Source organism: Arvicola amphibius, chromosome 3 (genome assembly GCF_903992535.2).
Source record: "Arvicola amphibius chromosome 3, mArvAmp1.2, whole genome shotgun sequence".
NCBI lineage: Eukaryota > Metazoa > Chordata > Mammalia > Rodentia > Cricetidae > Arvicola > Arvicola amphibius.
In genome coordinates, this window is record NC_052049.1 from 26,999,410 (window position 1) to 27,012,926 (window position 13,517).

The 13,517-nt window shown below is 42.2% G+C and overlaps 1 protein-coding gene across 5 annotated transcripts in view; it reads right to left on the reverse strand.

Moving 5' to 3' along the window:
- Positions 1-4,650: 4,650 nt before the first annotated feature.
- The window catches only part of Dab2 (DAB adaptor protein 2), a 55,279-nt gene continuing 46,412 nt past the window's right edge, over positions 4,651-13,517 (reverse strand). For all 5 annotated transcript variants that reach the window (XM_038322601.1, XM_038322602.1, XM_038322599.1 and 2 more), the window contains 4 exons: positions 10,084-10,713; positions 9,500-9,609; positions 8,675-8,742; positions 4,651-6,643 (listed from right to left, as the gene is read on the reverse strand). In XM_038322601.1, coding sequence (XP_038178529.1) covers positions 8,680-8,742; positions 9,500-9,609; positions 10,084-10,713 — 803 coding nt within the window. In that variant the 3' untranslated portion in view covers positions 4,651-6,643; positions 8,675-8,679. The remainder of the gene's footprint in view (positions 6,644-8,674; positions 8,743-9,499; positions 9,610-10,083; positions 10,714-13,517) is intronic.

The window sequence follows — 13,517 nt, forward strand, 5'->3', positions numbered from 1 at the left end:
GGGTTTTATTTGTATGTGTCCATTTGTGCTGCCTAGGCGAAAGTCCAACCAATGGAGAGTCATTTATTGTAATTCCTGATTGCTATTTTTTTCCCCTTATTGACAGGTGTCATTGTGCAATAAACCAAAAAAAAAAAAAAAAAAAAAAAAAAAAAGGCTAGAGAGGTTAAAAACTAGGAGCGGTAAAAATAAAAGTAATCAAACAAACAAAATCCTAGCAGTTCTTTCTTTGGGAGACTCTGGAAGGAAAGTTGAAGAGAGAGGTCTCAAAATAGCGACAGGAATGACACCATGAAAGACAAGGCTCTGAAAGGGACACTCTCACCACCCCTCTGAAAACCTGAAGTGCAGCTGGCTCCCCCACAAGCAAGGAGAAGTGTGGAAATGTAAGCGTTTTTGTAAACGTCACACGTCTCTTTCTTAGGTGTGTGATGGATTCTTATGAAAACTGCAGTGTTACCGCCACAAGACTTTAGCAATAGCCCCTAAGAGGACTGGGCCTGGTTTTAATGGAAGAACACGCTAAAAGAATAGAATTTTCCTCTGCCGTAAAAAAGAATCTCCACATTCCCCAGAGTTGCGGCGAGGGAGAGGTTCTGGAGGAACAGAAGAATGTGGGTCAGGCAAGCTCCCTGAGAACACAGGTTGCACAAGAGAATGACCTGGGATGTTGCAAATGTGGAAGTCTGCTACTCCCTATCTTACTCAGATTTAACTGATGGGGCTTCTCAAACCATTCTAGTGTGCGGCAAGGGCTGGGACTGAGAATTTGAGGAAAGAGAGAGAGAGAGAGAGAATGTTTTGTTGGCAATGTGTCGAGACTTTAAAATGTCGTGAGCAGGACACCATTCTTATCTTTGGTTTTGTTTTGTTTGTTTGGGACAGGGTCTGACAGGGCAGCCCATGCTGGCCTAGAACTCCCTGCAGTTCTTTTGGCTCCACCCAAGTGCTGGAATTACAGGCACGAGCCCATACCCAGCTGTTCCCAACACATTTGTTTTGTTTGAGACAGATTTGACCTAAACCGTCTCACTCCACAGCTGAGGATGACTTTGAACTCCTGATCCATTCTGCATCCCTTTCCCAAGGGTTGGGGATTGCAGACGCACATTACAATGCATGGCTCTCTGACACAATTTATTTTTTATTTTTTAAGACAGGGTTTCTCTGTGTAGCGCCCATAGACAGGTTGATCTCAACTTCACTGAGATCTGCCTCCCTCTACCTCCGGAGGACTGGGATTAAAGGCATGCAGCGCCACACCTGGCTGACACAATTCTTCAGAGATATTCAAAGATAATTATTAATGACAAAAGAGAAACTCTCAAGCGTTGGCGTACGCAGAGGTAGAACAGGCATCTGACTGCAGGGATGGCAGGTCACAGAGCTAGCAATCTTGGGACCATCTTACCTGTGCCACGGAGAGTACAGTGATCTCATTACCTTTTCCTGACTCTTCTCCTTTTCATATTCCAAACCTGAGAACTAACTGAACTAATTTTAACCCTTTTGTGAGCTTACTGTGGAGACCGTCTGCCTGCCAGACATGTAGGCCATGCGAAGTTGTCAGGCTATAAGATGATTCTTACAGGTGCCGTGCTTGTAGCTGTCAGTCAGTGAATCCATGTCAGAGGGAGACTTCCCATGAGCCTTAGCTAATGACACCAGATCTGTCAGCTATGTTACAGTGCACAGCAGACTCTCGAATGATCTCTGTGGACCCTTTCAGGATGTCTGCGGACCTAAGGTTAGCGTAGGATGCTTTTTTTATGTTAATGAGATGATGCTAGTTGATTAGATCGTGAGTCTTAAATTTGGTAAGCTGTTGTGACTAAATACTGCAAAATCACCTCTTTTCTGGAAGATTGACTGTCTTGAGGGGGTAAAGGGCAAAAGGAGTTCTTGGTTGACTGGTTTGAACGGGAGGATATTTCAGATTGCTACTTCATTTTATCATCGGGTTATACAATATAGTGATATGATGGGAATAGTAAATTATAATAACAACCTAAAAGCTGATACATACGATATAATGTGTACACTATATGAATAACGTGGTTTTTATTTTTACAATGCCTTTAGCTCTTCCTAGCTCCTGACATCTATTAGCATCTGACACCCTTTGAAGTGAAACTTGTGCCCTGTGTGTATCTTGGAGAAAGGGACAGTTAGGACGAGTTAAACTGGAGAAGCAAAAATAACATCTTTATTGGCATAACACATAACGGTCACCAGAGATGAAAATGGGAGCTTTTTAACATGCCAACTCATCTGCATATGCAAATGAGTTTAATTCTCAATGGCTCCATCACAAATTTGGAGAAAGACTGGCTACTCTCATCCAGTCTATTCCTCTTTAAAAAAAAAAAATCAACAGGCCAGGTGGTAGTGGTGCACTCCTTTAATCCCAGCACTCAGGAGGCAAAGGCAGGTGGATCTCATTGACTTCGAGGCCAGCTTGGTCTACAAGAGGACAGGCTCCAAAGCTACAGAGAAACCCTGTCTCAAAAAGCCAAAAAAAAGGCCCCCAAAAACAAAAAACAAAAATACCCACCAACATCAAGCTAAAATAATAGCTGAGGTCAACCATTGTATATATCATTGATTGAAGAAAGTACTAATATAAACCTATACAAACAGTACCACAGTCATGAAGGCTTTTAGAATTGGATTTTTTTATTTTTATTTTTATTTTCCTTTTAACTGTCGCAGTCGTCTTTGGTTACTGAGAAGCCCACATTGTGTCTCTGTAGAGCCCAGCATTGCTATGACTTCAATAGAAGGGAGAAGTTTGTAATTCGGCATGTAACTCCAGGAAAGCAAGGACAAACAGGCTGGGGTGCTTAGGAGGTGAGATGACAAGCAGCTGGCCCTGGTCCATCAGCATCACTGTAATTAGGACCTGTTAACAGACCTGTAGCTTTCTTCATAGCCATGTGTGCCAGCTAAACTTAGAACTTGAGTTCTAGTTATTTTTTAGCAGAAAAGAATTAGCTAAAAACATGCCATTTCCCGGAAAGCATTAGGTGTTTCGTTGTTGAGCAATCTCTTTAAATGGTGATAGCTTAAATATTTGCCAGGAACTTTTGGGCAACTCCCACCTTTCAGTAAAAGACTTTGTTTTGAATCTGTTCCAGGCATCTGGGTCAGAGTCCTCACTCAGCAGGTAGTTCCAAGGAGAACCAGATTTCTGAGTTCCAGTGTCCTGCTCTTTCCTGCCTAGCTTTCAGCACAGGGAGACATAGCAATGCTTCCTGATTTGATGCAATAGCCTGACATTGTGGGGGAAGAGTGCCCTCCTACAACAGTTTTGCCACAAAACGCCTATTAGAAAAACTCCCTGCCCTCTAGAGCAACTTCAATCGTTTTAAAACCTGGATGTCAGCTTCATAGGAGCTATAATGGTTACAGATTTACCTCTTTCTATTATGTATCAGCTTAATGGAATTATTTTTCATGATGAGCATAGCACTTTCCCAATGAATGGTTATTGTAATAAAAATCAGTACCTTCTCCTTTTTTTTTTTTTTTTTTTTTTGGCGTGTGTGTGTGTGTGTGTGTGTGTAAGAAATCATAGGGTGTCCTGGCTGTTAACACCCAATCTTTTCTTAGGCATACTTAGTGTTTAAATGAAGCTCTAGGATTACAACAAAATATTGCTTTGGGGATGGATCTGAATGCCATTTCTACTAAAGAGTATATGGGATAGATTTATTCTCATTTTCAGGGCTACTTCAGTAATCCCTTTTTTTCCAACAGCGGTTCTTACTGCACTACCTGAATGTCTCCTTGTACGTGAGCAATGCTTAACCTCAGCGTGTGCTAACACATCGAGGCACACCAAAGAGAGTGTGTTCAGATCATTAACACACAGCAGAACCCCAGATAAACCAGATGACCTGTGGTGCGTGTTAGTATTAGGGCGTCTGGACTGGCCCACCCTCATCTGGGCTCACCTCCAGCCTCGTGTGTCTCTACATTCCACATCATGATTGTCAGAAGGACAACAACTGTTTTTAGTAAGGGGGGAGGGCGGGAAGAAGGCAGACGATCCGAACATCCCATAATAGAACATGTGCACTATAAAATGGCTCCTCCGTAGAATCCTATGCTTAGAGTTTGTAGGTTCAAAACCTAGTCTTGTATATTTCCCAGAGCCCACTTTAGGATTTGTTCCAGGTCTTTGTTGAAATGAAATCCCTGAACTTGAACCAGGGCACCATGACTGAGTGTCCTCAGCTGAGCGCTGGCCTGCCAGCATAACACCACCTGTCTTCTCCATGGCTAGCACCCACCCAGACCAATTCCTACACATGCGTTTTGGTGGGGGTCAAACATGACTGAGTAACGGAGAAGTAAAAGACAAAAGGAATGGACCGACCCTGTCCAATGAATATCACGTGATCTGTAGCAACACTGATTCCATTAAATCCACAGGAAGGAGATGCATATGGATGTGCGGGAATAAGACATTGAAAGAGACTGGATAATTTGCTTGTGTTTCTGCATCATGGATTTACACTCTCATCACTGTGAAAACCCAAAACGTGCATAACTAGCAGCTTTTCCCCTTCTAGCTGGTGAGCTTTATACCTTGATGACAGTCGATCTAAATCAGGGGTCAAATATTAGAAGGAGCTAACAGCGACATGAGATTTTTGCGATTCCAGTTTATTGAATGAGTAAATTCATAGCTTTATTTGCATACAGAAAAGTGCACAAGAAGACAGGTACATACAAAACAGTTGTGTGGCTGATCATCATTTTCAAAAATTCGGCTATCTAGAAATAGTTACCTCCAGCTTAGCACATCTTTAGGTATTTGGAATTTTAAAGGATGATTTCAAGTCTCTGTTTATAATAACTGAATAGGAAGTTAGAAAAAAACAACCATATGTGGTAGATAAGTAACGATTAGCATTAAACAGAAACCCAGAGGACTTCAGCTTGGATTACTTGAGGCTAATCAACAGAGGCTCACAAGACCAGCTTCTTGCTTAAATCCTGAGCAGTCATTTTCTTCTACCAAAAGGTAAGATTGTATCAACACCCATAAGACCTGAGCATTAAAGGTCAAGAATTAAAAAAAAAAAAGAAACATAAACTAAGGAAAACTAAAGAGTTTGGCAGGAAAAAGCCCTTCTGAACTGTATAACAAAAAGGACTGAAAATGAAAACGCATTGCATAGGTTTCCAAGGTTATGCGGAAAATATTGCAGGCAGATTTTCAATGATAACCTCAAATATTCATTCATCACCCTCTCTCCTCTCTTTAATTATTGTCTTAGTTAACTATATTACTGTCGTTTCAAGAAAGTTTGCCAGTTACCTGATAAAGGCATAGAACAACCTCCAGTATGGACCCAGTGTGTTGGGTACAGTCACATTTGGCTTTCAGAATATAGTCCTTCATTGCTGAGAGGAGTCCAGTTTCTTTCCTGTGTTAAATTGCTCTTTGGAAGTTTAAGAGAATGACGCCCTATTCCATATGGAGGATGAGGATGGTGTGCCTTCCAAAGTCTAGGCATTGGGCTAACAAGGACTGAAGGCAGGTGTGTGTGTTCTAAATCGATGAGTCATTCAATGTCTTTCGAACCATGAAAATCTGTTCCTGGGTATTGTTTATACAAACCCAGGAGCAAAATGGACCCAGAGGAGGATGGGAGACAAAGACAGGGAGAGATAAACAATACTTTTTTCTCTTTTAAAATAACCAGCAGGAGATTAACAATGGGATCACCTAGGTCCTGGGAGACATCATCGGAATAAAGAGAAATTTATACTTTTTAAAAAGTAATTGCCACAATAATCATTTTTATTGAGAAAGAAAAATCACATGATATACTTTTTAAAAAGTAATTGCCACAATAATCATTTTTATTGAGAAAGAAAAATCACATGATATAAAAATCACATCAAGGAAAATTCAGGCCATAAGGTCACCAGGGTCAAACAGCTGGAAAACGTCTGGAATAAAAACAATGTGAGGCCCCAGGGAGAAATTGTTTCATTTGCGTTGAATAATGCCTGAAGTTTGGAGTCAGAATTTTCTCAGGTTCAAGTCAACGATAAGCACCTCTGAGGGCAAGATTGATAATGACAAAATGGTCATCTTGAACAGGTCCCCGTTTGTAATTGAGAAGTCTTGCCTTCATTTTACCCCAAAACCTTTCTGAGTGGGGATGGGAAGCAAGGTCTCTTGCTGTCCTAGTAACAGAAGGTTGAAGTTATTCTGCACACCAGGAACACCAAATGACTTGGAGCTACGAGGATTTGGGCATTTCCTCAGGGTAGCATGAAATGAAGGGTTAAGGTGGCCGCACCTCCCAACTGGAGGGTAGTAGGGGGAGTATTCTGAGAGGGTCGCAGGGCACAAAGGACAAGAATTTGACAGGGAAGCTACTTCATTTATGGTTGAGCTAGAGAGCTTAGGAGCTTAATTTACGTAAAGCCATAGTTTCGGTTTAGCTTCAGCCTAGACAGAAAGTATAAGGCATTTTACAAGAGGCAAAGTCAAGTAAGGCAACAGATAATATGTCAAAGGAAGGAACAAGGACAGAGGTCCGCACGCGTCTGGCTCTCGGCTCTTGTCCTTGGCTAAAGCCAGTCTTTTGTTCCTCTGGGTAGTCAGCATGACAATGTCCTAGAGAAACATGGAGAAGAATGGTTAGGATATTTGGGTTGAATATCAGTGTATTACAGATGACACCATCATTTTCAAATGTTAGGGATAGGACATCCCAGAGCTGATGGAAGATAGAATAGACGAGTACCATCCATCCACTAGAAGTGCTGGTGTGTGCTGATGACTTCTGCACTCAGAAGGCTGGGGAAGGAGGCACCAGATTTCAAAGCTAGCCAAAATCATATGGCAAAGCCAAGACCAGTCAGAACGAACGAGGGAGGCCCTATATCAAACCATCTAAACCTGTAGGGAGTTACCTGGACCGGAGCAACTGAATTGGGAAGACCCACCCTAAATAAGGGATGGGGATCTTTGCAATGGAATTGTAGGCTAAGTAAGGAGGAGGGGCAAACTGAGCACCAGTATCCATGAGCTTCTGCTTACTGACTGATGATGCAATGATACAAGCTGACCTTGTGCCATGACTTTCTTGTCTTGATGGACATCAACCATGAGCCCTTCATTTCTTAGGTTGCTTTTGCTAGGTATTTTGTTGCAGCAACAGGGCAAAGAAATGACATATCACCCAATCTATGAATTGCCCAGGATGTTGTTGTTATTTTCTGCTGTGCCTAATTTATCAATGACATTCTAGTCATTTATGTATAATGAAAGAAACAGGTTGGTACTAAGTTGTAATTCATGGTTTCTGAAATCCTCAAGGAACTTCGAAATGCATTCTCCATGGATAATGGGAAATAAATATTATTATTATTATTATTATATGTGAGAAAGTTATCTATTACAGATAACTGAAAAAGGAGTTTAGCCTTGATTAGATAAGGAAATATTGAAATAAAACGGGCTTGGATTCATTTCATTCATTGTTCTACCCCTTCTGGCTGTGCCTTCTCTAATGTCATGTGACTTAGCTTAATTTTTTTTCCCCCTTTCTTCAGTGTCATGAGATCAGAACACAACTGGTGTCATTTATTGATGAGAAGAACAGATCACAGGGAGCCCTGGCAGAGACTTCAGCTTTTCTAGGATAAAGTCCACTAGAGATGGGATGGTCAAGCCTCTCACTTAGTTTGCACTTTTACTGCTTCTGAAGACAACATTGACATCTGTCACTGGGGTCAGAGTAACACATCGCACCTCAGGGACCACTCTGTGATTATCCTTGAGGGAAGAGATGAAAGAGAAGTTGCATTGCCATCTGTTTCAGAAAGTCCTTAAACCTGGACATTTTATAGAGAGCCAAATTGTTACGGGGATGCTTTGCCTTCAACATGATTTCTTCTTCTTCTTCTTCTTCTTCTTCTTCTTCTTCTTCTTCTTCTTCTTCTTCTTCTTCTTCTTCTTCTTCTTCTTCTTCTTCTTCTTCTTCTTCTTCTTTTTTGTTTGTTTGTTTGTTTTGTTTTTCAAGACAGGGTTTCTCTGTAGCTTTGGAGCCTGTCCTGGAACTAGCTCTTGTAGACCAGGCTGTTCTCAAACTCACAGAGATCTGCCTGCCTCTGCCTCCCGAGTGCTGGGATTAAAGGCATGTGCCACTACCGCCTGGCCAACAGGATTTTTTTTTTTAAAAAAAAAGTAAGTCTGGGAATGTAGCTGGAAGGCGCTTCATTCACAGAGCCCAGTTTTGATCTCCAGGACTACATAAAATTTGATGTAGTGGGGCGTATCTCTAATCTCAGCACTTAGGAGGTAGACGCAGGAGATTCTGAACAAGGTTGTTCTCCAACAAAAAGAGAGTTTGAGGCAATGTTCTACTGAATTCACTTCCATATAGACCTGAACTATCAAAAACACAAGATAGAAATGTGTATCTCTAAACTTGACTACTCTTTGTAAGAATTAATTTCCTAAATGCTCAGCCTTATTATTATTAAATTATCAGAGTATTGATTTTCATATCTAGTATTCCCAAATTACACAGACATAGCCTCTTTCCAATTCTAAAAATAAAACCTCACCCTTTAGCCTCTGTATCAGTTTCTCACCATTTACCCTACTGCAAGAAAACGCTACGTAAGTTCTTCCACTTACCGAAGCTAGGCGAAAGGATTTCCAAAAGGGCTCCTGCGGGCATCGGAAGATGCAGGCTGAGAAGCCACCTGAGAGATAAAACAACACAACAAACACTACTACAGTCTTAAGAAAAAACACGTGATTAAACCTGTTTCATTTACGCAACACTTAACACAGCGGTTCTCAACCTTCCTAATGCTGTGACCCTTTGATACAGTTCCTCCTGCGGTGGTGAGTGCCGACCATGAAATTCTTTTATTTCTACTTCATAACTGAAATGTTGCTACTGTTATGAATCATAATAGAACTGTCTCTGATATGTGACCCCTGTGAAAGGGCCAGTCAACCCCAAGGGGTCGCGACCCGTAGGTTGAGAACTACTACTGACTTGGACCATAAGCCAATCAGACATTGAACCTGTCTACATAGGATAGTACATATTGTTTGTTCAAATCAAAGCTGTGGAGAATTGCATTTCCTTCCCTCTGCTTGGAAGAATTGCTTGGAAGAGGTATAGAACTATTGATGGGAGATTTAAAAAAAATTTATCTTTAAAGGTTTTCAAGAGACTATTTTGATTGCGCTTCTCCCATGTTTTGACAAGGCCAGTTCAGTGAAATCCAAGGTGGGGGTTCTGATGGTATTATTATTCCTCATGTTCAGGAGATGGGAACGCCTGTGGAAGACAATCTTGCTGCAGCTTGACTGGATGTTCACACTGTGAAGTTCCCTAAGAACACCTCATAGGCAAATAGGCATTACCAGCAAAGAGGTGTTGCATGGGGCAGATAGAACCAGAAAGCTGCAGGGGTATGGCATGCTCTTCTAGGATTCGGTACTTACGGGGGGCTGTGATGAACTTAAGCATCCTTTGGAGAAGGGGTTCTCAAGTGAATTGTCAGCAGACTTGGTACCCGAGAGGAGCCCTTGTCTGGGAACTGGCTTTGGTGGTTCTGGAAGGCAAGGGACCCAAGCAGTTAGTAGACAAGTTTTGCTCGCACATAACATGTGTTCCCTGGCTGGCTTACGTTTGAAACTTAATTCTTTACACCGGTGAAAGAAAAAAAATCACCACACATACCAGGACTGTATCCATCTATCAGAACAGAGAGCTACATTTATACTTTATCTAAAGTGGAAGTTCCTCACTTGTAGCCATGAATGTGGGCTCTATTATCTAATTCAGCTCTCCAAATGCCACTTCTATAGCTCTCGGAAGCCCTTTCAAGAACGGTCACTGGGGGGCAGCATTGGGCCAGTCCTTGGGATTGGCAGAGGTAAAAGGAATGGTTAAATTACCACCAGAGGCCCCAACACCAGAGCAAGCAGGAGGCTGACTACTGTTGAAAACAGAAGGGTCCTCTGAGTTCCCCATGCGAGTTTAAGGCAGCTGAAACATTAGTCGGCAGATAAGTGAGCAAACTTACCGTTAATCTTGCTCAACAGCTGATTGGCATCAAAGTCGTCATGGTCTACATGCTCCTGAGGGATGCCAACTTTATTGTTGAAATAGCTGGAGAAGGCACTTGAAGTCCCTGTGGCAGGTGTCTCCCCCTTCCTTGAGGGTACAACAGGTGGCTGCCGCAGCTGGAAGTCCTTAAACATTTCCTTCACTTCCTTGACTTCTTTGTCCCCGAGTGGGTCTAAGCCAGTGAAAGCATCACTGGGGATGTCCTTTAGCGGGCCATTTCTGGGAGGTGGCTGAGGAGGCGTGGCCAGAACAGAGGGCAGCGCAGGAGAGGGCTGAATGGGCATGGCAGGAGGTGAAAAGGTGTTACTCTGGAAAGGATTCCCCAGGGAGGTTGTGGATGACCAAGCATTGGGTGGTGCCACGGGCGCAGCCGAACACCAGACTGCAGGGGCTGGAGGAGAAGCTGGGGCTGCAAACGACGAAGGCTGGTTCCAAACTTGAACCGCTGGGGTTGTACCGAAAACGATCGGCTGACCGAAACCTGAGGGCTGGCCGCTTATTATGGCTCCTGGGACCACAGCTGTAGAAGGACTGAAGACGACAGGTGTCCAAGGTCCTGCTTGAGGGGGTGTTACTGGAACACCACCTGAAGAAGAGGGAGAGAGATGTTATCAAGAGGCAAGCTTGAAGAGAATTACTTTATTTTTATAATGATGTACTAATTGTATAAAATCATGAATTTAATTGTGACTTTTCAAACATCCATAACATATTTTGGCTGTATTTGTCTCTTTGACAAGAATTCTTAATTTTTAAGAAGCCTGACTTTCTGAATGTATCTGTAGACCACTCCCAAGGCAAACTACTCTGTGAAGTTTTGAATCTGACTCAGAAATCTGGCTTCAAGAGATTAAGTCTCTCTGCCGGTTAACTCATTTGCACAGTTTAGCTGGAATTCAAATGCTTGTTGCTTGTTCTTTCGGCCACACTTCTTCCCTCGTTAGAAGAGTAATACATCCTGTAAGTTCCTAATCATGAATAAATGAATGCTTACCAAAAATGCATCAATGAACCTCCAACACCCTAAACAGAACTTGCAGACAGTAAGAACTGATTTGTCAAGTGGAAAAATAAGCAAATCAGTGATGATCAATTACATTAATTAAGACAATTCACTGTGAAGTCACTATTTAGTTTTTGCATTTAACAGCTGGCTCCTGCTGAGGACTTCTGGGAGCCAGTTATCACAGATGGACACAAGTTCTCAAAAAGCATCTCTCCTATTTTAAAGGGTCCCTCCTTTTTAATGCTGTCAGTCTTGACACAGCTCTATAAAAGGAAGATAAAACTTAGCTGAGATCCACATAGTTTAGACTTTACACATAAAAACGGAAGAAAGACTATTATCCCGGGATGGCTGCTTCCAATAAAAGTGCTTCCTGCCATGCGTCACTTGCTAAACAAAGTTAGAGCAGAGCCGTTGGAAGACAGGAGAAGCAGCCCCTTTGGGGATAACTGTGGTCTCCTGTCAGAGTATTGTCTCCAGGGCCTGCCTCCCTGTCATGTTCGTCAGGATGCAGTTGCCTCATGAGAACCCAGGCCTCTCCAGCCTCTGTTCCTTAGGTGGATTCCTGCCCTGCATGCTGTTCTAACACAGGTCATTCACTCTCTCTGCTCTCTCTTCCCACTAAAACATCAGCATTGAGAAAAGACCAAAGCAGTAACCATCTGCTGACTGCAGTCCAGCCTCATCCTCAGTCATGGATGGTGCTACCTGTTCTGAGGGACAGAGCACAACATACTCTCCCTACCCATTTTCTAATCCAACCAAGAAAAGGCTTCACACTTGGGATGAAAAGGATTTATTGCTGTTGGTTTGTCTTTTTCCCAGAGAAGAATTTTGAAATGGGGTTGGGCGCTGTGATAGGGTCCTCTCTTTTGGTCCTTTCATTATCCTGAATGCTGGCATCGGGTCAGGAGCACACCTGCTCCACTCCATAGAATGGCCACCTTACTGGATCAACATTTCTCATTGAGGGAACTGAATCAAGAACATATATACTCAGACACGGGACACTCACAGTCCGTGCCCATAGGGATAAACTCATGTACCTTGGCCCTGACCCCAGCACATTATTCTCCCATTTTGGCCCCTTCGCAGCAAGGCACAAGAAATAATTAATTGTGCAATGGGAAGCTAATTCACATACTAACTTCACAGACACATGGGGGCCAGGACTTATTTGCATTATGGGACACATTCACAGAAACCATGGCTTCTCTTATTAAGCCTTAAAAGCGGGTTTAGAAAATTCAAGACCCGGATATTAATCCACACACCTTTGAACACCTGATTTTTGATAAAGAAGCAAAAAATATCAAGTGGAAAAAGAAAGCATATTTAACAAATGGTGTTGGCATAACTGGATATCAACATGTAGAAGAATGAAAATAGTTCCTATCTATCACCATGCACAAAACTCAAGTTCAAATGGATCAAAGACCTCAACATAAAGCCAGCCACACTGAACCTCATAGAAGAGAAATTGGGAAGTATACTTGAACACATTGGCATAGGAGACCACTTCCTAAATATAACCCCAGTACAGACACTGAGAGAAACAATTAATATTACCATGCACAAAACTCAAGTTCAAATGGATCAAAGACCTCAACATAAAGCCAGACACACTGAACCTCATAGAAGAGAAAGTGGGAAGTACACTTGAACACATTGACACAGGAGACCATTTCCTAAATATAACCCTAGTACAGACACTGAGAGAAACAATTAATAAATGGGACCTCCTGAAACTGAAAAGTTTTTGTAAAGCAAAGGACATGGTCAACAAGACAAAACAACAGCCTACAGAATGGAAAAAGATCTTCACCAACCCTACATCAGGCAGAGGTCTGATATCCAAAATATACAAAGAACTCAAAAAACTGGTCATCAAAAGATCAATAAAAAAATGGAGTGCAAACCAAAACAGAGAACTCTTAACAGAGGAATATAAAATGGCTGAAAGACACTTAAGGAAATGCTCAACATTCTTAGTCAACAGAGGAATGCAAATCAAAACAACTCTGAGATTCCATCTTACACCTGTAAGAATGGCCAAGATCAAAAACACTGATGACAATTTATGCTGGAGAGGTTGTGGGGAAAAGGGAACACTTCTGCATTACTGGTGGGAATGCAAGCTGGTACAGCCCCTTTGGATGTCAGTGTGGTGATTTCTCAGAAAACTAGAAATAATCTTCCTCAAGACCCAGTAATACCACTTTTGGGTAAATAGCCAAAGGATGCTCAATTGTGCCACAAGGACATGTGCTCAACTATGTTCATAGCAGCATTGTTTGTCATAGCCAGAACCTGAAAACAACCTAAATTCCCCTCAATCAAAGAACGGATAAAGAAAATGTGGTACATTTATACAATGGAGTACT